The sequence below is a fragment of the Littorina saxatilis genome, linkage group LG3, assembly GCF_037325665.1.
Source record: "Littorina saxatilis isolate snail1 linkage group LG3, US_GU_Lsax_2.0, whole genome shotgun sequence".
Taxonomy (NCBI): Eukaryota; Metazoa; Mollusca; class Gastropoda; order Littorinimorpha; family Littorinidae; genus Littorina; species Littorina saxatilis.
In genome coordinates, this window is record NC_090247.1 from 53,038,981 (window position 1) to 53,065,930 (window position 26,950).

Genomic DNA, 26,950 nt, shown 5'->3' on the forward strand with positions numbered 1-26,950 from the left:
GTACAATCATGGTTAGCCATGGCAATAAAAGGGCATGTGATGTTAAGAATACCAAAAGGTACTGTTAGACTAATTTAAGCTCCTGCAAATAAGTTCATGAAAAGATGTTAGTTTAATATGGCTATACTGTTGTTATTCTACCCCAAAGCCTTATGAACTATTGTACTATTATATACAACTAGCTGAAAATGTACACTGAAGAAAAATCACAAGCTTGACTTTTCATTTTGCGACTTTCAATTTTTAGTGTGTAAAAATCACTTCTTTAGAAGATTATAACGGGCAAAATCCAAACTATTCCCTTTCCCAAATCAATACATTCACAGTTTTTAGCATATTAGCTGGATAAAACATGTTACCTCTTCAATGTATTCACTTACAGGTCCTTACTTAAAAGCATCATACTGAACAATGAGAATCAAATGTTTTTATCATCAAACTATACACATTGTTAACTTGGTTATCTTAAGTGTACACAATTTAAACATGAGTGATATATGGCTGAATCCTATGATGTGCAAATGATGATCATGCAGCAAAAAACAAAATGCACGGTGGCTGCTTTCAGAACAAAACTGCGAGAGCAAGAAACCAGCAGTCTCTCAAAAGCGGCTGGGTGAACAAAAACAAACAAAAACAAAATCCCACAAAATAATTAACGCATACACTAATCAAAAGTTACAGAAAATTGAATCATTACTTGACTAAAAACTAAGGAAAGCCGCAATAAACAGAAACTACCAAGAAAACAGATTGCAAGAAACCCAAGATTTTATCTTTTCTTTACCACAAAAAATGAACTTCAAACAGAACAAAAATGCGCTAGAATAGATGCATACTCAATTTGTCAACAAAACTATAAAAAAATAAGAACCCACAGACACAGACATTATTAAGGGACATACAGACGGACACACACATGCACAAACTTGAAACCAAATGGAACTTTAAACAATGTCAGTCTATAACTCAGAGAACAGGATGCATCATGCACTTTTTTTCCTTTACCTTCTCCATTTAAAACAAAGATTTAAACACTGGGAACTATATTCCTGTTGATGACTCGGCTACAAAAAAAGGAAACAAATGAACACCAATGAATCATGTGTCAAATGAACACCAATGAATCATGTGTCAAATGAACACAAATGAATCATGTGTCAAATGAACACCAATGAATCATGTGTCATATGAACACCAATGAATCAATTGTGTCAAATGAACACCAATGAATCATGTGTCAAAAAACACACAAAAACAACATGTAAGTGGCCCACTAGAACAAAATGAACACGTCTATCATCCACATAAAAAATGACGAAACAGCTCAACGTCTCAGGTCAAGGTAACGAAAGATTTACGACAGATTTACACTGTGATCTGAACAAAACGACAGCACCTCGAGAAACTGTGACAAGGAGAAAAGACGAACAAAAAAAGGAGGAAGGGATGTACGTGAACGGGGTACAAAACTATGACATCCAAAATGATGAAACCACCAAGTTACCTCCACACGTTGGGGGCGATGAAGTTCCTGAGTTTGCAAGGGAGAGATAAACATCAATTGTGATCAGTCACATTAACAAGAACACCCCATAGCTGCAATTTATTTATTAAGGAGATTTCTATAGCGCATAACTAAAAGCACAATACAGTGGCAGTTTATTTCATCATTATGTCCCTATCATAAGAAAATCTTGAAATGAATAATCAGTTACAATAACACCGCATGCTTGCTATACAAAAGCAGTCTATTTCATCGTTATGACTGTCTTCATTGTGAGAGACAAACACAAAATGTCATCATTCACACCAATACCCCATGCCTGGATAAAGCCTAATATATGCTGCGTGCATCTGCATGCAGCTGCATGTGCGCAGTGTAAAACACTAGAGCAGTAGAAAGGTGCGTCCCACGCAGTAGACACTGATTGGTTGGCTGGCAATGACGCATGAAAAGTACACGTTTTAACCTTTAAATGACAACATTACATTAAAGTCTGACGATATTTCTTTGTAACTGGGTTCCAGTCTGGATCTCTGGCACCATTTCGTACTTTGTGTTATTTTTTGTGCAAATTCATGTTTGGATTGTGGAGCACCAAGGATTATGTGAAATGAGTTGTGGTTGCCGTTCCTTTCAGTGACATGACTAAACGCTGCGCGCAGCGCAGGGGAAGTATATTAAGAAGCATTGACACTGCATACTTGGCTGCAGCACAGCTGTGCTGCGCCTTACTGCATATTTGTATTTATATTTAGACCCGCCTTTACAGAAATAGTCTAATTCCTCATTTTGTCACCATTGTGAGAGACAAACACAAAATGTCATCAGTCACACTTACACCCCACGCTTGCTATGCAGAAGTAGTCTTTTTCATCGTTATGTCCCCACCATGAGTAGGTGTCATCGCAATCTTCCCATCTCGCCCTGTGAGGTTCCTCCCAGTGGAAAACTGGCAGCAACAAGAGTGGCGCTACCCAGGTGTGTGCGTGTTTAGGTGTAATCAGCCACCTGCACTTACGGCAGAATGACCGAGTCTTTTACGTGCCACTGTGGTGACACGTACGGTGGTGGGACATGGATACCGTCTCTAAGTCCGCACAGACCCGTGTCCGTCCCTGTCTAGATTCGAACCCTTGACCTTAGGATCACAAGTCCAGTGCTCTACCAACTGAGCTACCCGGCCCCTGAATGACTGACTCTCAAAATGTTTATTCTTACAGCTATTTTTAGAGATAAGACTAAACAACACCATATAGCATCTTCTTTTCCCAGCCCCTGAATGACTGAATCTCAAAATGTTTATTCTTACAGCTATTTTTAGAGCATCTTCTTTTCCCAGCCCCTGAATGACTGAATCTCAAAATGTTTATTCTTACAGCTATTTTTAGAGATAAGACTAAACAACACCATATAGCATCTTCTCTTCGTGCAAATGCACCGGATCTGAACGTCAAACGCCATTATCAACTTCAGGAATGACTGCAAAACTTTGTGAACCATGCAGAATGAACAACATTCCTGGTCAGTCCTTCAAGTACCACCTAATATGTGTGCTAAAACTGGGGTGAATATTGGCACAGCCAGGTGTCACTGTAAGCCCATGTAAAGTTTTCAGAACGAAATTCTGAAGTGGATGGAGTAGTGAATGCTGAGACAGGCAGTGTAAGAGCAAGCTTAATGCTGAGGTAAAATCTGAGCTGAATAACTTGGAGTTCATGATATTTGACGTGTCAGTCTTGTAGCAGTTGCACCTTCATGGGAGTATACTTGTGTCTGTGTGCTTTTAAATGTTTTGCACTTGTGGAACTATGCATGCATGTGTGTGTGTGTGCACACACACACACACGCACACACAAACAAACATGCATTAACACTTTCAACTCCCCAGTACACTAGTGCACACGTGATGCTCATAACACACACATGCCAGTACCCCTTATGCAGATGTCCCAAACCAAACCCAGAAGGAAACGACAAATGTTTGTGTGACAAATTTCTAAGTGAACCTACTCACTCGTACACTCAATTTCACACATCCACACACCCTCATCATTCCGTATGGGATAACATAATATATAAGACAACCAAAGAAAGGAAAAGTCTCAAGAAAGGAAAAGTCTCAAGCATTATAAAGCAGCACTCCTTGGGGTTCAAACCATTATGATCAAAAATCCAGCAGCACCAAAATCATGGGATCATGCTTGTGAAATTCAAGGTCATTACACCTACATTAAGGTGTGAAATGTGTGTATGTCAAAGTCAAAACAACGACACACACTGGGAATGCCACGCATATATGATGAGTTCCTCTCATGAGTATATAACTTTCAAAAGAAAAGGGCGTCATTGCAGGTGCCCACTGAACAAAAAGCATATCGGAGCTCAATTATCACTTTGATTGCATGTTCTTCTACTGGTGCGTTCATGGGCTGAAACTCCCACGTACTCGTCTTTTTGCATGAGTGGGTTTTTACGTGTATGACCAATTTTACCCCGTCATTTAGGCAGCCATACAGGGGTCTTTGATTGCATCAATTGCACACCTCAACTGACTCAGTCCCATGATTTGCCCCGTTGATCCTAAGGGGCGCAGCACTCCCACAGCCCACACAAATCCATAGTTATTTCTTTAATCTTCTAAATGTATTAAGGTGTGTAATGCCTTTTATTTTAGTGGAGATAAACATACCCTCGATACTCTTAAGTGCACACGAAAGCACAAGCTTCATCCTCTATCCCCAATAGCTCTCACACTCAGGCAAAGAAGATGGAAGGGAAGGGGTGGGGGTGGGGTAGGCAGGTTCAGGTTGGATAGGGGTGGTGTTGCGTGACTAGGGGAAGGGTTAGGGGGCAGGGTTAATTACCATTTAAGGGTGGCAGTTTGTTGTTGATGGTACCGTCGGGAGTCTGGTAGCTGATCATTTCACGCTTCTTGACGTTCTCTCCTGCAGGAAGCATCTCGTCCGCTGTCGTGACGACCGCAGGTGGGGGCAGGTCTGGCGCTGTGTTTGTGCCCATGTTACCCGTCTGCAATGAAACCCAAAGTCAAGGTCAAGAGATTGCCACACGTCAATGTTAAGGTCAGGAATGACATTAGTTAAAAATGACTATCTTGGCTTATCTTTCTCTTTATTACATTTAGTCAAGTTTTGACTAAATGTTTTAACATAGAGGGGGAATCGAGACGAGGGTCGTGGTGTATGTGTGTCTGTGTGTCTGTCTGTGTAAAGTAGAGCGATTCAGAGTAAACTACTGGACCGATCTTTATGAAATTTTACATGAGAGTTCCTGGGTATGATATCCCCTGACGTTTTTTTCTTCATTTTTTTGATAAATGTCTTTGATGACGTCATATCCGGCTTTTTGTAAAAGTTGAGGCAGCACTGTCACACCCTCATTTTCCCATAAAATTGATTGAAATTTTGGCCAAGCAATCTTCGACGAAGGCCGGACTTTGGTATTGCATTTCAGCTTTGGAGGCTTAAAAATTAATTAATGACTTTGGTCATTAAAAATCTGAAAATTGTAATTAAAAATATTTTTTTATAAAACGATCCGAAATTACGTTCATCTTATTTTTCATCATTTTCTGATTCCAAAAACATATAAATATGTTATATTCGGATTAAAAACAAGCTCTGAAAATTATGATTAAAATAAAATTTCCAAAATTGATTTAAAAACAATTTCATCTTAATCCTGGTTGGTTCCTGATTCCAAAAACATATAGATATGATATGTTTGGATTAAAAACACGCTCAGAAAGTTAAAACGAAGAGAGGTACAGAAAAGCGTGCTATGCAGCACAGCGAAACCACTACCGCGCTAAACAGGCTCGTCAGTTTCACTGCCTTTTGCACGAGCGGCGGACTACGGCCATTGTGAAAAAATGCAGTGCGTTCAGTTTCATTCTGTGAGTTCCACAGCTTGACTAAATGTAGTAATTTCTCCTTACGCGACTTGTTTCTTCTTTTAATGAAAAATAGTTTTGCCTAAAATTTTTAAAAAATAAAAAAAATAAAAAAAAGATGGCATGTTAAACCATAAAAAATTTCAACTGTCTGGTCAGGAGTGCCACAACAAAATGTCAACTTCATGACATATACATTTTTTCTTCTGATTTCATAGATGAAATGAGTGTTTCCTATCATTGATGTTTACACATTGCACACACATATATACCAACAGAGTGTTATTATTACTATTAAACAATTTACCTCAAAATCTATTACAGTGGAACTCTCCCCAAAAGTAAAGGCCTCGACCCCTTTTAAGACCTTTTTTCAGATTATTGGTTCTTTAACCTCTGTAAATCAATTTACCTCCTGTAAAATTCTCTCTCCTTTTAAAAACCTAAATTTTCGCTGACTTTTGAATGTCTTAAAAAGGGGAGAGGGGGGTTCATGATGTTCCACTCTATCTGGGCAGTTCATCAGATCACTTTTTTCTCTTACATACATTAATACCGTACAATACACAACATCCATCGTGCAAATTACAGTTCATGCTGTGTGGACCATCAAAGTAAAACAACAGCCTTAAACATTCAGACTATTGACCCTAATATATAACTAACACATCCATACTTACCATCCATGAGATAGTACAATACTCCCATTGATGTAATAAAAAACAACACTGATGCTTAACAGCCAATAAACTTAAGTTAAACATTCCACCGAGGAATAATCATAAAAGCATCACTAAACGCAGTGCTCTAACAGAACATCCTTTATTACCAATTACCCTACCTAACCATTGGAGCCAACTGTTTTACTTGCTCACCACTCGTTTGATTGCTAACAAACCCAATCACAACCAATAGCATTAGCCACGAGAGAGCAAAATAATAACAGAATATGAGATAACTGGAGAGCAAAACAGTAACCGCCCATGAGACAATTTCAATTTAGCCTGTCCAATAATGCAAAAGCAATACCTTAGTTGAAAAAAAAATCAACAGAGATTATTGATTTTTTCCCCACAGGTTCAGGCGCCAGACGGAAGATTAAAGGCTATTAAGCTCTGTCAACAGTCTGTTCTGCTTGAAAGTTCAGAAAATGAGATCCGTAAGCGATTTCTCTGCCAATACACTTTGTGGCTCAGAGAGTGACAAATTACGGCCCTTTGTTGACCTGAAGATTTCTCCTGGGAGAAGGTTGAATGACACGGCTTGTTTTGATTTAAACCCTGATTTCCAAAGGGTAGCCCCTGAAAGCTGAAAGCTAACGGTTATTTATTTTCAGAGCCACACTTTTGTTGGTGTTGTTCTGTGATTAAACCGGGAAAACTGTTCAACAGATGGCAGAGAAGGATTATAACGCTACAAATTACTTAGACCGTTTTCAGGCTTTTACTTCACTGTCAATTGTTGCTGTTCTCGTTTATGTACAAATACCAGAACCACATTTAAGTACGTACATCAATGTATTTCAGAACTCCATTGTTTACGTAATACTCAATAAGAAAATGTTGTTTCAGAATTGATTTTTGCTGTTTTCATAACCTAGACCTTTTTACAACCCTCAAAACTTGACAGAGTACTGGTCAAGTCAAAAATAGCAATCTGATGACCAAAATACTGCCATCCAGTGGGTACTGAACGCCAACATATTACAAACACCAACCTAATTTGATGCACATTTCAAAATCGCTGTCTGGATACAAATGGAGTATAGATCTTTTGCCCAAAATGTTAAAAATAGTCATGAATGACTCCAAAAAGTTTAGGGTAACCATGCAGGTCTGATACTCAACAGATTATAACACATGGATAAGAGAGATCCTGTAATTGAAACAGCGGGAAATTTACACTGATGAAGACATTGGCCACCCAGACACGCCCTGATACTGCGATAATTTACCAACGTGGAAAACCGCATAAAATCCTGCCGAGCTGAACTCATTAGCCTAAATCTGTCAAGGGAGTCTGGCTGTAGTTGAGTGCTTGTCAAGAGAACGTCCTAATCCCCCCCCTCGTGACAATTAAGACAGGAGGTCGGACATCTCCTAATCCCCCCCCTCGTGACAATTAAGACAGGAGGTCGGACATCTCCTAATCCCCCCCCTCGTGACAATTAAGACAGGAGGTCGGACATCTCCTAATCCCCCCCCTCGTGACAATTAAGACAGGAGGTCGGACATCTCCTAATCCCCCCCCTCGTGACAATTAAGACAGGAGGTCGGACATCTCCTAATCCCCCCCCTCGTGACAATTAAGACAGGAGGTCGGACATCTCCTAATCCCCCCCCCCCCCCCCCCCCCCCTCGTGACAATTAAGACAGGAGGTCGGACATCGCCAGATATACGAACATAATGGAAACATTCACATTATAGCCATGGCCTATGGGCAAAATGAATGATGGGTACAAGAAACTTATGGTTCTCTCTATGAGTGTTAAAAACTCTTTTATTTTCAAAATGAGTTTGTATCCAAATGAAACTTGCATTGTTACAGGGTCTGGTGCTTAGCAACTTCACAATTAATTAGTCTCTCAAAACATTACTATCTTCACATTGCTGCCACAAAAACAAAGTAAGTACATGTAGTGTAACTACAGGTCCCCCCGAATAGCTGCCTGACAAAAACAGCTTACTCAAAAGAGCCGCCACTGTCATTAAACATAACTTGCTCGGAATGGATGCTTCTTCCAGCAACCAGCTGTCACCATTTAATGTGAAGTGCCCTCGGCTAGCACGTACAACTAACAAAACACGCTTTGAACAGCTGATACTTTTGACATAATTCTCCCTAAACAGCTTCCACGGCCAATGCCATTTCTGAAAAACATCTACAGTACTACCAACACTCCAAATAGATGTCCCCAAAAGCATAACTAATGCTCTCAATAGCTTTTGTTTGTTTGTTTGTTTAACGCCCAGCCGACCACGAAGGGCCATATCAGGGCGGAGCTGCTTTGACATATAATGTGCGCCACACACAAGACAGAAGTCGCAGCACAGGCTTCATGTCTCACCCAGTCACATTATTCTGACACCGGACCAACCAGTCCTAGCACTAACCCCATAATGCCTGACGCCAGGCGGAGCAGCCACTAGATTGCCAATTTTAAAGTCTTAGGTATGACCCGGCCGGGGTTCGAACCCACGACCTCCCGATCACGGGGAGGACGCCTTACCACTAGGCCAACCGTGCCGGTCTCTCAATAGCTGACACAATTCAAACAACATGCTCAAAATAGCCACAGCATGAATCAATAAATGCATCTTCTGAAGCCACACTAATTAAGTTGCAAGAACAACACTGCAAATGCTTTGATGCATTACAGAATCCCATTATTGTAACTTCAAATCACTCTGTCATCTGATATTATTTGGGTTTTTTGTCAAAGGAAGTATAGGGATGCCAGCCTAACATGGCGGGTAAAAATAGGGAATGTTACACAGGCTGGGTAAACACATTCAGGAAAACATTCGGATATTATGCAAACGGATCTGGTAATTGATAATGGTAGAGGGGAAGATGGGGTTGGGAGTAAAAAAAGTGTTTCGATTTTTTAAACAAGTGGGTGTCGCGGAGGATGCACAAAAATTATCAACATGCAGATTGAGCACGACTGACAATTTGATTTTGTTGTCCTATTCTCAAATGAGCATTTACATTCGCTTGTCATCTTATTTTCCTTTTTACACCCATTGATATCCCATTATCTCTGTGATGATTATCTGCCAAAATCTAAAAGAACAAATATCTGATGCATGTAATTCATCTAGGTAAAAGCCCAGTACCACATCCTTTACTTCAGTACTGTTTTGAAAATGTTTACTTTGATTTCTAAAATGCTTGCTGACTGTTTAGAATTCAGTGAGACGAAAAAGACTTTCTTTTGAATCTTCCTCAGCTACCCCCATTTTGACATTATTTTTAAAACCATGCAAGGTTCAAAAACAGATAACTCAGAATAAAGTCTTATCCAAATCTACAAGTACAAATCCCAAAGAAAAACCCTGTATGAAAGTCTTCTGCATATTTTGAATGAAGGAAAATAGGAAAACCCATGTAGTTGTACATTTCTGAACCAAGAAAAGGAAAAAGGTATCATAGTGTTCTCAAAACCACAGAGTACAACCGGAATAACATTCCTGTGATTGGACTAAAAAAAAGTGTAAACATTTTAAAGCCCAGCATGCGAGGGCAAAAATGTAAATACTAACACCAGTGCGAAAAATGGTCTTACTACATTAACGGTGAAACACAATTACCGTGGAAAAAGAACTGTACTGTACAAACATAACAACAAAGTCACCGGTGATAAGACCTTGCAATACCAGTTCCTGAGATAATATCTTTAAAAGACACAAAAAAGTGTGAAATACAACATACTGGTCGAGAGTGCTGGTAAAATGTAAAAGACTTGCGGGTATCAGGCTGGCACTGTACACACACACAACCATGCGAACATGGCAAAACGGTGATTCAAGCGTTGACAACGGTGACGGTGATGGTGCAGACAACACCCACACAGGACCAACGGAACAGACCAGCAGAACAGGCAGGCAGGTAGGCGAACACAAGGGCTGCTTGCACATTAGATACACAGGCTCCAACAACAACAATCTCTTACTTTCTGATTGGTGACGGTGGTGGACCCGTAATATTCGTGTCGCACATTCACCGAGTTACTCTCCCGCTCTTTCTGAGTCTCGGGGCCACTTACATGATGAGCTTGGGAGCTGTCGGGCACCACGTAGCCACGCCTGTCCAGCAAACTGAAAGAAGACAAAGAAGCTCGAGTTATTATTTTCAATGTCTACTTTAGTGTCCCATCACTGGGAAATTCGGGTTGCTTCCTCCCAGTGGAAAGCTAGCAGCAACAGAGTCGCGCTACCTATGTGTTACTATGCGTGTTTAGGTGTAATCAGCCACCTGCACTTATGGCAGAATGACCGAGGTCTTTTACGTGCCACAGTGGTGACACGGGGGTGGAACATGAATACCGTCTCGGAGTCTGCACATAAAATTGACCCGTGTCTGGCCTGGCCCGGATTCGAACCTGTGACCTTAGGATCACAAGTCCAATGCTCTACCAACTGAGCTACCGGGCCGCCAGCAAACTGCCGCTATTTCAACTTTCTGAATGTATCTATTACAATGCTGTATTCTAAAAAAAAAAAATCACACAAGGGAGAAGAACAAGAATAAGAACAAGTACTTTCTTGTCTGTCTTTGCAAAACAGAAAAGTAAGATTAAACATTATATTAAATATCATGTATCATACTTTAATACAATATAGAATATCATTTCTTGTCTGAAACAAAATAAAAATGATGTAATATATCATTATGCACTCTAATACGTGTACTAACTCTTTATCTTGCTCTTTAAACCTGTTTTCTTTCCAACAAACAGGCACAATACACAGTTATACTCACACAAGTGGACACACAGACAGACGGACACACACACACACACCTGTGCGTACACGTATGAAAATCATTGCTATAAATGACATTGATAAAAAATATATTCTGAAGACAAAGGATCACTGTTGTTTGGCCCGAAATATAACACTCCATCAAAATGTAAAATAATCACAAACATGTAATGGAATAAGGGGGAAGCGATGTTACATTGGGAGGGAGGAAGAAAGAGAGAGAATTAACAGGCATAGGGTGGGGGTAGGGACGGGACAAAGAGAGAAAAGAGGGAGAGAGACAAAGACAGACAGTGAGCCAATAAGTACCTGGGAGGTACGGGTCCACATAACACCTGACTGCAGTTTTTGAAAATGGAACCTTTGCTGTAGGGGTTAAAACTATCCGCCCCTCGTCGGGCTGTGAAGGAACCTTTGATCTGCAAGAGATACACCGACAGCGTCAATCAATCTGATCATCATTTAACTGAAACTCAGGGGTTCTAGTGCAGAAATGGTAATGCACACCCTCTTGAAAACTCATTTTTACACTTTAAGTCTATTCAACTGTGCAGGCATGAGTGTCGCTCTCTTCATGCACTTACCCACACATCCTCGACCTCCCCCCCCCCCCCCCCCCATCCCCCCCAAAGTTTGACAATTTCTGGATAATGTGACTAAATATTGATGCAGTGACACGTAAATTGAATAAATGTGAGAGCTAACGTTTCAATTTTCCATCAGTGAAATGATCTTTGATATCTGCATAGATCTATTTTAAGCAATACTTGGATTCATGTTTTCTTGCTTTTCTAACCAACTGCCAGGGGAGAAAAGCCCAAACGCACTTGCATAAAACAAACCACAAACACAATATCAAACAAATTGTTTTCCATGTATGCAATCACAAGAATACAGCAGACTTTTCAATAAACCTTCCTATTTTAACAATTTCACTTGTCATGTTTCTTCCGATTTTGACTGCAATCTGCACACCTTTTGTTCTGAGAAAAGTGAAACAATGAATTCCTCATTTCCCCAAAGCATTACATTTTAAAGGGAAGGAGACGATGTGGACTATTATTTAGAATCTCTTTGGTGGAAAAGGACTATTTGCAGGCTCACAGGACACTAGGGAAATCCTATTTAGGAGTCACACTGACACGCGAAAAATGGTCTGTGCTAAAATTCAATGTTTAGTAATCATTTTAATTTTGTTCTAGGATAAATAAGGAGACCTGGGCGCTGATTACTTATCTGTAATGTCTTGTTGAACTGAATAAATTCTGAAAACAATCACTCTTTGCATGAAACCATGCAGAACATGAAATATAACCGCAAGTTAAAAAAATGAAGATTTGAATGCACAACCGTGTCACCATTGTTTGTTTGAGACAGCTTCTCTGTAACAATTTCAAAACACTACAAATGTCAGCAAGATGAAACTGAGAAAGCCATTTTCTTTAATTGTTTTCTTTTTCTGTACGCAGACTTTCTATATGAACTGTATTAATACTATTATACCTAATGGCCTGATCTGCAATAACACAGCGTTGCAGATACTTATACAACGTACTGAACATTACTTTGGTGCACAGATTTTCATCCAAGCTTGAATTGTGCAAGTTTTCATGAGGTGTTGTTTTGAAGAATAAATACATATAAAATAAAGGAATTCTCATTTACCAAATGATTATCTGTTATCCTTCTAAATGCAAATTCTCCAACTCAATATTTAAATATTTACAGCTGTTGTTTCCGAGACATCGATTCAAATTGGACCACCGCAAACAAATCGGGGAGTGAAATCAAGCACTAAAAACACAGGTTACAACTCACATCCTCATTGGTGGTGAGTTCAGAGGCGACGAGATAAGAGTGGAATCCTGCTAGCCCCACAATGGACCAGACGGAAAAGAAGCAGACGATAGCTTCTATCACAGTGACTAAAGTTAAGGTCCAAACGTGAACACGTGACAATCAGTGCATATACAAAAGCGTTGGACACTACATTGTAGTTCAACTGGAGGAAAACAAAATTCACAGGAAACAACACAAAAAAGAATGAAATAGCTTTGACCGTGACTTCTTGAGGGGACAAAAATGATGTAAAAACACAATAGCTTCAGATGATGTAAAAATGATTATGCAAAACAACAACGATTTTTTAACCAAATTCCCAAGAACACAAGAAAAAAATAATGCAGAGTACAAAAAGTTAAAAACACATAAATAATTTGTGAAGTGCAACACAAAAACCACTCCCCAAAAAGGCAATCCAAAATAAAAGGGGTAAAAAGAGAAACAGTCGGGTTACGTTTGCCCTAAGAAACATAACCAAAGAAAACATATGCACAACCAAGGCAATTATTCTAAGCAAAGATAGTATAAATAAAAAAAAGTTCTGGTATTTTAATAGTAAAAATACCAGAAATGTCACGTCTTCCAGTTTTGTTTTTAAACAACATGTCAGCTACAATTACAATATATATTCTTGATTCGGCTTGCATAACCGAGTGCCTGAGTGTTTCTGTGACTGTCAGGATTCTTCCTTCATCTGATGAATGACGAGAAGATATTATGAATACAGTCAGTGGAACCCCTCGATTTAAAACTTCCATCCTTTCAAGACCCTGCTGTCTCACACTTTCTTTTCATGTTTCCAAATGTGACCCCGACGTTAGATGGTTTAAACAAAAACAAAAAGCAAACAAACAAACAAACAAGGCCACTGCAAGGGAGGGATGCAGATTGTCGCGATCCAAAGTCTGACCACAAGCAAACAATAATAAAAAATCCAGGGAACACTTGCCGTCAACATCAAGCGCAAAGACTATTTAAGGAACTCAAAACAAACTAAAACAAGTCGCGTAAGGCGAAAATACAACATTTAGTCAAGCTCAGTCGAACTCACAGAATGAAACTGAACGCATTGCATTTTTTTCGCAAGACCGTACACTCGTAGCATCGTCTGTCCACCGCTCGTGGCAAAGGCAGTGAAATTAACAATCCAGAAAAGCGCGGTAGCGGTTGCGCTGAGGAGGATAGCACGCTTTTCTATACCTCTATTCTTTTTAACTCTCTGAACGTGTTTTTAATCCAAACATATCATATCTATATGTTTTTGGAATCAGGAACGGACAAGGAATAAGATGAAATTGCTTTTAAATTGATTTCGAAAACTTAATTTTAATCATAAATTTTATATTTTTAATTTTCACAGCTTGTTTTTAATCCGAATATAACATTTTTATATGTTTTTGGAATCAGAAAATGATTAAAAATTAGATGAACGTAATTTTGGATCATTTTATAAAAAAATATTTTTAATTACAATTTTCAGATTTTTAATGACCAAAGTCATCAAGGCAAAAAAAAAAAAAAAAATAGGTGTGGTTACGGTAACATAGCCACAAAAAAATAGGGTAGGAAGGTAGGCAATGACTTTTTTTTTCTTTTCTTTTTTTTTCTAATGTGTACAAATTAAACCTACTTGACAGGGAAATAAGTGTGCGACTCGGGCGATTTCGCTTTCATTGCGTTTTCTGCACTGGGTTTTTTTTTGGTTTTTTTTTGACAAATGTAATAAAAAGTTATAGGGTCGGCCCCTAAAAATAAGGTAGGTCGGGTTACCGTAACCACACCTATTTTTTTTTAGGCCTAATTAATTTTTAAGGCTCCAAGCTGAAATGCAATACCAAAGTCCGGCCTTCGTCGAAGATTGCTTGGCCAAAATTTCAATCAATTTTATGGAAAAATGAGGGTGTGACAGTGCCGCCTCAACTTTTACAAAATGCCGGATATGACGTCATCAAAGACATTTATCAAAAAAATGAAAAAAAAACGTCTGGGGATATCATACCCAGGAACTCTCATGAAAAATTTCATAAAGATACGTCAAGTAGTTTACTCTGACACACACACACACACATACACCACGACCCTCGTCTCGATTTCCCCTCTATGTTAAAACATTTAGTCAAAACTTCAGACTAAATGTAAAAAGCACATTATACCCAAAATCAAAGAGAACCCAAGGAAACAATCACACAATCAAGCTAAAAACACCTGGTCATCTTTTCAACCTTCATCAGGAAATAATTAAAATACAAAAAGATTACAACATCAAGGGTAACTCAGAGAGGAATGTAAAAGAGGCACACACAAAAACCGAATGAAGCTAGATCACTCGGTGTAGGTTGGCCCATTAATGCTCACACAAAAACCGAATGAAGCTAGATCACTCGGTGTAGGTTTGCCCATTAATGCTCACACAAAAGAGCAGTTAAAAACATTAAGAACTGAAAATATGACTGACAAATTGCTATATCAAGCACTGAGTGCAGTGGAATCCCCCTCGCTTGAAGAACTTACTTTCTCAGATTTTCTGTTCATTAAAACTGTGAAAATCAATTTGCCTCGATTTTTAAGATCACCTCCTTTTAATTAAGACCAGCTAATTTTCAGACTTTCAGGTCTTCAAAGGGGTGTTCCACTGTGATGCTGGAAAAGCTGCACACAGCAGCAGAACTTGTTTAAAGCCTGATATTAATCGGGCCAAGTCCACTTCGCGACGTCGAAATCACAAAGCTCGCGGCACGAAGCTTTGGCACTGAACTTTCAGTAAAAAGACTTCACGAAGTCAACTTCGTACACAAATAAAGACAGACTTTAAAGCTTACAACCACACTGTCTAACAGGAACACAAACTCCTCTGAAGCTACACAAGACACCTAAAACTACAAGCGTATAAGTGCAGATCGACACATGCAGGGGCAATTCACTCACATCTTCATTAGTGGTAACTTCAGAGGTGGCAAGATAAGTGTGGAAACCAGAGAGCCCCACTACCGACCACACCGAGAAGAAACACACCACAGCTTCTACGATAGTGCAGCCTCGTCAAGGAAACCACACCAGAAACAACCCATTAGGTAACCACCAAACTCAAACGTTATGTTCAGAGAATTTTAACGCATGCTTCATACGTGGCATTCCAATTTCAAATTCAAAAATCAGATCTGAAAATGAAAGAAACAGAGTAACACAGGTCGGCACCACTAGAAAAGATCCACCCCCTCTCAAAACAGACAAACAAAACAATTATGAACAGAAAACAACTAAACAAAAATACAAAACAAAGAAACAACAAGTCGCGTAAGGCGAAATTACTACATTTAGTCAAGCTGTGGAACTCACAGAATGAAACTAAACGTAGTCCGCCGCTAGTGCAAAAGCCAGTGAAAGTGACGAGCCTGTTTGGCGTGGCAGCGGTTGCGCTGTGCTTCATAGCACGCTTTACTGTACCTCTCTTCGTTTTGACTTTCTGAGCGTGTTTTTAATCCAAACATATCATATCTATATGTTTTTGGAATCAGGAACCGACAAGGAATAAGATGAAATAGTTTTTGAAACGATTTCGGAAATTTAATTTTAATCATAATTTTTATATTTTTAATTTTCAGAGCTTGTTTTTAATCCAAATATAACATATTTATATGTTTTTGGAATCAGAAAATGATGAAGAATAAGATGAACGTAAATTTGGATCGTTTTACAAAAATTTTTTTTTAATACAATTTTCAGATTTTTAATGACCAAAGTCATTAATTAATTTTTAAGCCACCAAACTGAAATGCAATACCGAAGTCCGGCCTTCGTCGAAGATTGCTTGACCAAAATTTCAATCAATTTGATTGAAAAATGAGGGTGTGACAGTGCTGCCTCAACTTTTACAAAAAGCCGGATATGACGTCATCAAAGACATTTATCGAAAAAAAGAAAAAAACGTCCGGGGATATCATTCCCAGGAACTCTCATGTAAAATTTCATAAAGATCGGTCCAGTAGTTTAGTCTGAATCGCTCTACACACACACACAGACAGACACACACACACACACACACATACACCACGACCCTCGTCTCGATTCCCCCTCTATGTTAAAACATTTAGTCAAAACTTGACTAAATGTAAAAAAGAAGAAGAAAAGTAGAAAACAATTTTGCTTATGCCTTAAAATGTGTATAGTGTAACTCTTACTCTCAATCATAAAAAAAATGTTAAAAAAAGGAAACAAGAAAAACTGAAAACACAATATGTCGAAATACGTTCTCAGGACACAACAATTAGGGGTCATGCCCTATACAAAAGAGACATTTGTAGTCAAGGATATCTTGCAGGAGACTCCTTCATGGCAGTGAGAAAATTGTCCTGCTGCGCTCCTGCAACACACAATCAAAAAGCAAATGTTAACCGAGTTCTGTGAATTTAATTACTTTCAGGAAATCATAGCTGTAACTATTAACACAATGAATATCAACAGTACGGAGAGAGAAAAAAAAACACAAAAAAACCCAGTACGGGACTTCTCAACAGAATATACTCCAACAGGACAGTGAGCATAAAACGCGATTCCCAAATAAGCTATATAAGGCAGACCTGTTTACCCCCAAAACTTGACAAGAGTAATGGTCAAGTCAAAAAATAGTAATCTGATGACCAAAAATAGTAACCCAGTGGTTACAAACAACAACATTAGCAACACAAACCTTCGTTGAAGCACATTTGAAAATCGTAGTCTGAACTCAAATGAAGTATTTTCCCCCCAAAATCCTAAAAAATAGTAATAAATTACTCCAAAATAGTAAGGGTAAACAGGTCTGTATAAGGCATCAAAATTAAAGCTGTGAATTAATATTTGTACACTAATATCTGCGATAAAAGGACACCTTCGGGACCAGACAAAAATGTCTTTGCAAAGGACAAAGAGAAAATAGGTCACCGTCCTCTATTGGGAGTTGTGCTCTCCTCAGAAGGTGCTTCACATTACATGTACCACTGTATTTCAGAACAGACAGAGATCGACAGATAGGCGGACACCCAAACAAGATCCTCAAAGACAACAATAACATCACAATAGAATGTGTTTCAACAAAGATACTGGAAACCAAAACAATAACTCAGACAATTGTTCTGATTTATGGCTGGAACTCGACATAACCAATTAGAGAGATTGCCATAAAATGATCATGTCAATTTAATGCACGGCTTAATTATCTTCTCATTTTTAGGAATTGTCCTTAAGGTTTTCAGGATTGGATTGTTAAATAAAATTGAACTGGCAAGACATGAATATCCATCTGAGGACCTACAGTCTTAAGGTGAACCCCCCACCCCCCTCCTTCAAGGTTACATAGACATTTTTCAAAAGCAAACTTATTTTTGTGGCCATTATCACTCAAGAAGTGTCAGCTCTTCAACTCAAAGTTCAACAGTAAAAGCCTGAATCACAAATGTGGCTTTCACTCAACACCCAATATGTCCTAAGACAACAAACATCTGACTCTAAGGGTTATAAGTACTTTGAGCGCATGCGAGTGTGTGTGTGTGCGTGCGCTGGGCAGTGATGTGCGTGTGAGTGTGTGTGAGGAGGTGGAAGAGAGTGCAAGTGGATTATACTTGGACAAGCAACTTTTTACTGTAAGCTGAAAGTCCCTGGCTTAGCCACGCAAAACACACAGAGCCATTTCAGTTCGCCATCTTTTTTCTTCACACCTCAAAGTTGTACCCCCTTTTTGACATGGCTATAAAGCACCAACAAAGCAATTCCCCCTTTCCCTAATCGGCCAGCTGTACCGCAAGACACCAGTTAAACCTTGGCCACTGACTTTCCTGTTACGCAACAAAATACACTGTCTTGCAGCAATGACCTGGTGGATTTCTTTTCATTCCATCTGAAATTACTTTTGCAGAAACGTGTGCAGTAACACTTACATAAAAATTTCATTTTGAGGTATGGAGAGAAAACAGACCAGTCCTACGGCTGAAGAAACGCACTTCAAATGTTTCTTGGATTCAAAGGCTCTGAACAGTAAATTTGAAGTTCTTTCAGCTAATTCTACGCCGATTCAATAAAACCTGAAACTGCTGAAATAGCTGCTGCCATAAAAAGTGAGCATCAGCTGAAAATTGAGGAAGACATCAGTGTTCAATCAATCAAGAGAATGATCTTTCTATTACATGTACCCCTCCCTCGCCCACACAAACCCTGCTCATACACCCCTCCCTCTAAATCAATAGCCCATGTTGTTCCACATCCTAAGGCATTTGAAGTTGGCAGTGGCCAAAACGCTGACATTTCTTTCAAGTCGCCAAGATCTTTGCAGCCATTTCAGCAGAATTTCACAAACATTCGCCATGTGGAGAGATGACGCCAAAACTTCTAAAAATGGCCGAAATTTAAATGGTCACATCGACAAAGAACATAAATCCTAGCAGCATCCCTGTATCCTCCGAGTTTTATCCCCCCCCCCTTCCCCTTTCCGGAAAAAACGTCCCCCTACCCTTCATCTCTCTATCAGCAGTGCAGTCTGAAATCAGTATTGATCAAATGTGCTGCTAAAGGAGAAGACATCACTCAAGGAGCAGCCAAGCATGATGAGGTTTCAAGCGCATCACTTTTTCTCATTATCTCCCCAATAAGATGTGTCCACTGTGACGCACAGCTGATCCTTGAGGATGCATCACAGGGAAGGAGGCTTCTTATGTTGGCGACAGGAGTGAGTCTGAGGATGCAACTTGAGCAGTCATTAAGCAGACCAAGAAAGATTGAAGGAGGTTGGGGAATGGCCGGCCGGGTGCCAATGTGTGTGTGTGTGTGTGTGTGCATGCGTGTGCATGCGACTGTGTGTATGGAGGCGGGGGCTGTGAGAGGAGAAGAAGAAAAATATCAATACAGTACCATGCATGCAGTGTATTTCAACAAGCTTGAAATCCTACAAGGTATGCAGACAGTTTTAGAATAGGACAGTGTGGTAGACAACCAAACAGACAACGCAAAAGAAGACAGAATGAATGACGAATTGAAAGAGAGAAGGAACATGGTTGTAGTTGTACATTGATACCTTGACAAGACACATTAGGCAAGTGTCCTGATATTGCAATATGCAAGTGTCTTTTCGTCACAGGTATACATACAAAAGATAAATGTATAGAGCAAGGGATAGCAGAAGGCGTCCTTTACTGAGAGGCGTCCTATTATTACAGGGACCATAAATTACAGGCATCACTGCAGCGTTATGTGAAAGACAAGAAGAAGAAAGAGTCTCTGTATCTGTAAGTGCACACAGCAAACCCAATATTCCTCTATAAGAACTAAAAGTAAAACCACAAACTGCAAAGATAAGTTTTATTTCTGCTGTAAAACTAAAAGCGGCCTCCTCGTAAAGACCCCAAAACGCATCAATAATCGACGAAGCGGCTAAAACTAATTGGCAGGGAGTGTTTCACAGCAAACACGCAGGCACCGCGTCCAGTCCTATCTTTCAGTGATTATGTGCAAAATTGATTGCGGCCTGCAATGTCTGCCCTTCTTTCGGAAGCAACAGGGACGCCAGGAGTTGCTCTCGTAGGTCACTGTGATCAATACACAGTTTTGTTTCCTTGGCCTCAATTTTGAGGTCTGGAGTTTTCTCGCAAGTTTAACTGTTCACGTGCTGAATCTATGTAAAGTGAGAGCGAGGATGAGCAGAGTGCAGAATTGCATTTCCTTGGCCTCAATTTTGAAGTCCAAAGTTTTCTTGCGAGTTTAACTGTTCACGTGTTGAATCTATGTAAAGTGAGAACGAGGAGGAACACATTGCATATTTGCACAGTTTTCTTACAAGTTTAACGTGTTGAATCTATGTGAACTGACTGCAAGGATGAACAGTAACACACATACTCTGTTACATTTTCTTGGCCTGAGTTTTGAGGTCTGAAGTTTTCTAACAAGTCTATAACTACTCACACGTTGCACCTTAGTGTAAACTGACTGTGAGGATGAACAGAGAAAAGCACACATGAAGTCATGCAGCATTTGGAAAAAGATCCATGTACACTTGGTGTAACAGCCCTGAAAGTCCAACAAATGGTGTACTCGCCTTTGGCTAGTGATTCTGAAAATGTACTAGTCAGAGAGCAAACTTTACTAGCCAAACCAACAATTTGTTTCATCAACTTTACTCGCCTTTTGGCGAGTAGATGAACATTAATTTCTACTCGCCAGTTACATGTTTCTACTCGAGTAAAATACTCGCCACGTGCAGGCCCGTGTCAGACTATGCAACTGTTCTCTTGTTAAGGCAAAAATAGCACCTTGAAGTACAGGAGGATCAGTGTATAAAGGAAGTGGTGGGGAATATACATGCTGTATTATATGCGCTTAGATCATGTCATTGCTAAAAGGTCAGATCAGGCCCAAGGGCGTACATTTTATGGCAGAGGAAAAAAGCTATATGCACGAAAGACGATACTATCTTTTTCCGTCGCCAATTATACACAGATATGTATACCTGCACGTTCTGTAGATCTATGTAGGTTGAGGGCAACTGGAAACTTGCATTCTCCCAGTAAGGTAATACATTGTACTACGTTGCAAGCCCCTGGAGCAAATTTTTCATTTAAGTGCTTTTGTGAACAAAAAAACAATTGACAAGTGGCTCTATCCCATCTCCCCCCCTTTCCCCGTCGCGATATAACCTTCGTGGTTGAAAACGACGTTAAACACCAAATAAAGAAAGAAAAAAAAGAAGAGCAACTATAGTTTAACAATAAAGGCAGCAGCCACACTACACCAACATTTCATCTGACTCTTGAGTCAAAGAAATTAAGCGTTTTATAATTCAGGCCTTTGCATTGACTAGCTCGTTTTGTTTTTACACTCAGTAATTTTAGTTTGAATAATTGTATTCCTGAGTGTTGTTAACTTCCACAATGCAGCAACTGTTTGTTTCTCTAAATGTCACTTCCTTGATTCAGTATTGTTCAGGATTTTTAACCTATTTGCTGTCTGCCTAGCTAATTGGCAAAAAAATACTTAATTAATCACCGAAATCAAAACGGACAGAGAAAGGGGGAATGTACGTTCTGGCTCACCGATTCCGACAGACCCTAAATATTAACGCAAAATAGGCTTCTGGACTAAACTTTTACTAAAATGAAACATGCGACAAAATCAGAAAAATACTGCATAAATCCATAAAAAAAAAATACAGTAAAGTAAGGTTGTTTTGAACCAATGCCGGGTCTGTCGGAATCAGTAACCCAGAACGTACATTCCCCCTTTCTCTTATACAACATTCTTAAGCTCAATACGCTCTCTCATTTACAAACTTTACTTCATATGTTCTTTCACTGTTAGAATTATATCTGATACATGCAATGTGACTGTCTAAACGAATAGTTAACTCTTTACAAGTGATTCTATTTTTACTTTTTCTTCCCGTCCTATTTGAATCCCCTTTTTTAAAAACTGCTTTTTCAGATCTTCTATATCGATTGGCTTGTTATATTCAGCTCGTGTTTTTGTTTGAATACTTGCTTTCTTACTTTTGTAGTCATCAAAGTCTGTTTGTATCTGTTTGAATTCTTCGTCAGAAACTTTTGAATCTTCAAGTGCTTTACTGATAGACAGTTTTAGGCTAGACAATTTTGATGATGCAAGAGTGGAAATGGATTCGTGTTTTTCAAGCTTTTTCACAATTTTTTTCATTATAGCTGATGCTATAAATGATAAACCACCAACTGCTGCTGCCACACCACCTAGGATTAGAGAAACTGGAGTCCCTACTCCGGTAGCTAACAGAATTGTTCCCGTTACACCTGCAGCTGATGCAAGGATAGTAGAACCAGTGCTGGCATTAGAAAGGCTGTTGTAAGTTGTTGAGTACTTACGTCTAGCGCGAGAATATTTTTCTAATTCATCTTCTAGTTGTTTTTGTATATTACTAATGTGTGCCAGTCTGAATTGTTGACTTTCTGCTGCACTTTCATCAATATTAGGATAAAGCTTCACACTGCTAGTCATCTTTTTAATGCAAAATATAAAATATTTATCTTAATTCTCACTGGCCAGTGTTTCTGCTAAGCTTTGAAGCTGTTCATTGCTTAACACCTTATCTGTATAGTAAAAAGCAATCAAATCAAGATAAGTAAGATTAATACTTCTTATTTCTGTTAAATTATTTATATCTGCGTTAACAACAACATTTTGGTTTGACGTCTGTTTTTTTATTGTGTTAGAATCCTTTTGAACAGCAATAAATACTCTGACTTCTTCAACATTTAATGGTCTCCAGTTGAGATTTATTCCTCTCATTAGAACAGTGTTTGTGGTTTCTTCCCTTTTCCTGACAACTATATCAAATATCATAGTTGCATTCTGCCCTATTGGAAGCTTGGGTATAAAATCGACAATGGTGTCAGCGTCCTTTTCAACACTTTGTTTTCTGTGAATGAGATAGTTGTTCTTATGGAAAGGTTTAACTGCAACTTCTCCCCTGCTGTTAAACGCAGGAACAAGGCTAACAATTAGTGGTTTAGCATTGATTGACTTACGGAATGTGTCGTCTTTTCCAACAAGAGTGTATGGACTCACAAATTCAAACTTCATTTCCCAGTCAATCTTTTTGATAACAGGACTAAGTACCCATTTTTTATTCTGATGTTTCCACATGTAGTATATGTCATCGACAATTGGATCAGGTACATTAACATCACGGATTTGACCTAGTTTGAGAAATCTTGGTTTCTTTTCATCGTCGATTTCCTTTCTCTTGTAATGACCAGTGTCTGTAAACTCGAATGCATACACTGCACCAACTTCAGCATTGCTCTCAAAGTCGATAGCGTCTGCTAAATCTTTCAACTCTATAGTTGAACATGCAACAGGATAAGCTATTGTAGGTCCACTCGACATTTTAATACTCAATATTTTATGGAACTATTTCCAATGTAATGTTAAACAAACAATCAACTGGTTGTCCACTTTGATTTTTCAGATCAATGTGTAGGAATTCATGACACCCTTCCTCCAAGTCCTTGAACTGAAGTGTCTTAAATGTTGGCACGTGCATTTTACAAAAAGAGGCATCACTCGGTGGAAGAATCCTAAGCAGATCAGAACGCTGATCATTAAACAGATTATAGGATGTGTTAAGCTCTCTCATGTGAACAAACAGTACACTGTTAACATCCATGTCAATGGGACGTGTTCCCTTGTATATTTTTGTAATTCCAAGCATATCAAGGAGTTTGGTTGGAAACTCAACGTTTACTTCTCTAGTTTTGGGCATAGTAAGAGTAGCAATGAGACTTGCATGATTTAAACTCGCTGTAATACCTACTGGAGCAAACAATTCTTTCTCTAAAGTGCAGAAGTCATAGTAACCATCTTCTACAGAATGTGTTTTACCATTAATTCTAACCCAGTTGTTAGCCTTTTTTTTACTGATATTATACCAAGTAACCTTGTACATAATTTCATGCAGTGCAACTTTCATTCCTCCATTTTGATTGTTGATAGGGTTTGCAAGTTTAACTGGCACACTAGTCTTCACATTTGTTAGTGTGATAAACATTTTTTATTCAACAACAAAAATGATTCAGTATAAATTCAACAAAGACGTTAAATACAAAACTGGACCATATTACAATCCAAAGACTATTTCTTTCCATGAGTTGGACTTTGCTGTAACAGAAACACAATCCATTCGCGTTAAAGTGCCTGACCCATTCCATTCTTACCTAAATCCCCCAATCAAAAATGATAGTGTTCCAAAGATGTGGAACTCTCACCCAATTCAGTTCTATCAGAATCAGTTAAACTTTGCAATATTCTGTGCAACCACAGGATGTGGAGTGTCCTATGCAGACCACATGAATAATTCAAACTTACTGACAAAGTGTGTGTACACATTTCACGTTTACTATCAGTGCAGGAGAATCTTGTCTGAACTTCAGGCACCAATGCCGCATGAAAAGAGCTGGAACCCATTCAACAATAGGATAAACATGAAAGTGTATGAGCGTCTCTGCAATGAATTCAATATAGATTTTAAGACCGACTTTAGGCAAAAGCAAGACAAAAACCATGGCATGGGAACACTATATTTATGGGGTGTCCACAGGAGGTATAATTTTGATTACTGGCCAGGTCATACATCTTTTTCTTCAAATGTGCAGGTACAGTTAGGATCAATAGAACAACAGCACCACAATGCATGGACTACTTTTATATTAGACACCGGCAAAGGTTTCACTGGATCAGGTGTTGAAAGGATCAATGAATCTATCCGAACATATGCGTGGTGCTTGCTAGGCTCGCAGGCACAGACACGATCAAACATAATGAGAACAAGCACAGGGTTTGGTGCACAGAAACAGTTGTTATCAAATTTAGAAGATGTCATAAACTCTGCAGTTGATCTGCCTTCCAGCATCAAAAGGTATCAAGACTCTCTCCGTTATGCAAGATCAAAAGTTGACTTTGCTGTTGGTAACGGCCTTTACATGTTACCTTCTGATCTCCAGCTGCAGATTGGAACAATAACAAATTATAACAATGAAATCATTATTGCTAGTGACACCCAGCCGCTTGGAAAGGGTGAAGAACTGAATTCAGAAATCAGAACGATGTTACAGCCATATCACAATGAACAGAAACAAAGCGTGACAAGTGAAGATCACGCTGCAGGTGAAGATCATTCTGTCACTAGTGATGATCAAGCTGTTAGTATTAGTGATGATCATGAATCGCAGAAGACTGCTCTAGTAATTGGTGGAGTGGGTGTAGGCTTACTTTTGCTTTATTCTCGTTAGCAGAACACCTGCAATTAAAACTATTAGAGTCCAGAGATGTTCAGCCATGAAACCAACAACTTTACCTGCAAAAGATAACAGCCAGCTAACAATTGAACCAATGATTCCTGGAAGTGCATCCAAAGCTTTTGCTGCTAGTTTCTTTAATAGTTCTGCAATGTGTTTGAGTTGTTTCTTTACCCATCCCGGATCAGATGGAGATGAAGGTGGAGGTGGAGGTGGAGGTGTGACAGTGCCACCTGTGAGTGTTAACACTAATGTGCTTATTGCAAATCCTAACGCAGTTAGTATACTAGCTATTGTGATTCCCTGCTCTCTGAAAAGCGTTCTAATTCTTTCAGCAAGAGTTGTGTCTTCGTAAAGGATTCTTTGAATTGTATTTTTTATTCTGCTGACCTGTGTTCTCAGTTGTTCTCTATTGTTACTTAGAACTTCTAACCTTATGGCTTTCTCCTCCTGCAAATCTTTTAAACGCTTAGAAATTCTGTTTTTTACTTCTTGTTCTAGGTTCAAATCATCAGCATCAGCAAGTTTTTGTTTCTCTTTGTTTATATCTTCATCCAGCTGACCTAGTTTTGACAGATTATTTGCTATTTCACCTCTGATGGTTTGTAGTGATTGATTAAGGGCTTCTATTTCTCTCATAGGTAATAGTTCATGTGGAGTCTTCAATGAAGTTTCCTCAGAAAAAGAAGTCTCTATCTCTTGTATAAGTTGATCAGCCTCATCTGCAAGTTTATTAAGATCTTGCAATGGAACAGATTCTATTTGAGTAGCAGTTGGTAGTCCTAGTTCTGCTTGTTGAAGTAAGGAAACAACATGGGAAGGTGATGACCGTGTGCTAGGCACAATATCTAATTGCCTAAGTCGATTAGCAGTAAGTTTTTGTTTTAGTGAAACTTTTGATAGAAACTTAGCAGGATTAGATTTATATGTAAGTTGGACTTTTTCTCCTTTATCGCTAGTTGTATATAAATGATTTGCTTCCATTTTGAACTGGTTTGGATCTAAAACATCAGGTTCTTCTCCTAAACTTTTGTAGAAATCTCTAACTTTACCTTCCAGAAGTTCATGTCGTGCCACCTCATAATGCAGTGAATGATGGTAGGGAACCAAAGGGATTGCTTCGCTCATGTCGTCCGCTGGCTCAAATAAATCTTCAAATCCACCTTCTGCCATTTGTAACTTATTTTTTATTTTGAAAATAAAAAAAAGATGGCACAATCGTTCGGTTCTGTTCTTGATCCTTACAGAAGGCTGAAAGAACCTCTCGGGGTAAAAGGAATAAGGCAAACAGTTATAGTTACAAATAATCCTTCTACTATTGATCAGAATGAAATACTTACTGTTAGGTTTCCTAATCTGGGTAAGAACGATGTTATTGTACCAGGCACTGTAAGACTATCATTCAAATTAGAATTAGAATCT

General features: G+C 39.0%; 1 protein-coding gene across 4 annotated transcripts in view; it reads right to left on the bottom strand.

The window, feature by feature from the left end:
• The window catches only part of LOC138962638 (palmitoyltransferase ZDHHC18-B-like), a 79,623-nt gene that overhangs the window by 22,541 nt on the left and 30,132 nt on the right, over positions 1 to 26,950 (bottom strand). For 2 of the 4 annotated variants that reach the window (XM_070334538.1, XM_070334540.1), the window contains exons 6-10: positions 17,058 to 17,106; positions 12,723 to 12,825; positions 11,214 to 11,323; positions 10,094 to 10,238; positions 4,372 to 4,534 (exon numbers count right to left, since the gene is read on the bottom strand). In XM_070334538.1, coding sequence (XP_070190639.1) covers positions 4,372 to 4,534; positions 10,094 to 10,238; positions 11,214 to 11,323; positions 12,723 to 12,825; positions 17,058 to 17,106 — 570 coding nt within the window. Of the gene's footprint in view, positions 1 to 1,507; positions 1,535 to 4,371; positions 4,535 to 10,093; positions 10,239 to 11,213; positions 11,324 to 12,722; positions 12,826 to 17,057; positions 17,107 to 26,950 lie in introns of all 4 variants that reach the window. The other 2 variants (XM_070334539.1, XM_070334537.1) reach the window with 2 other exon arrangements.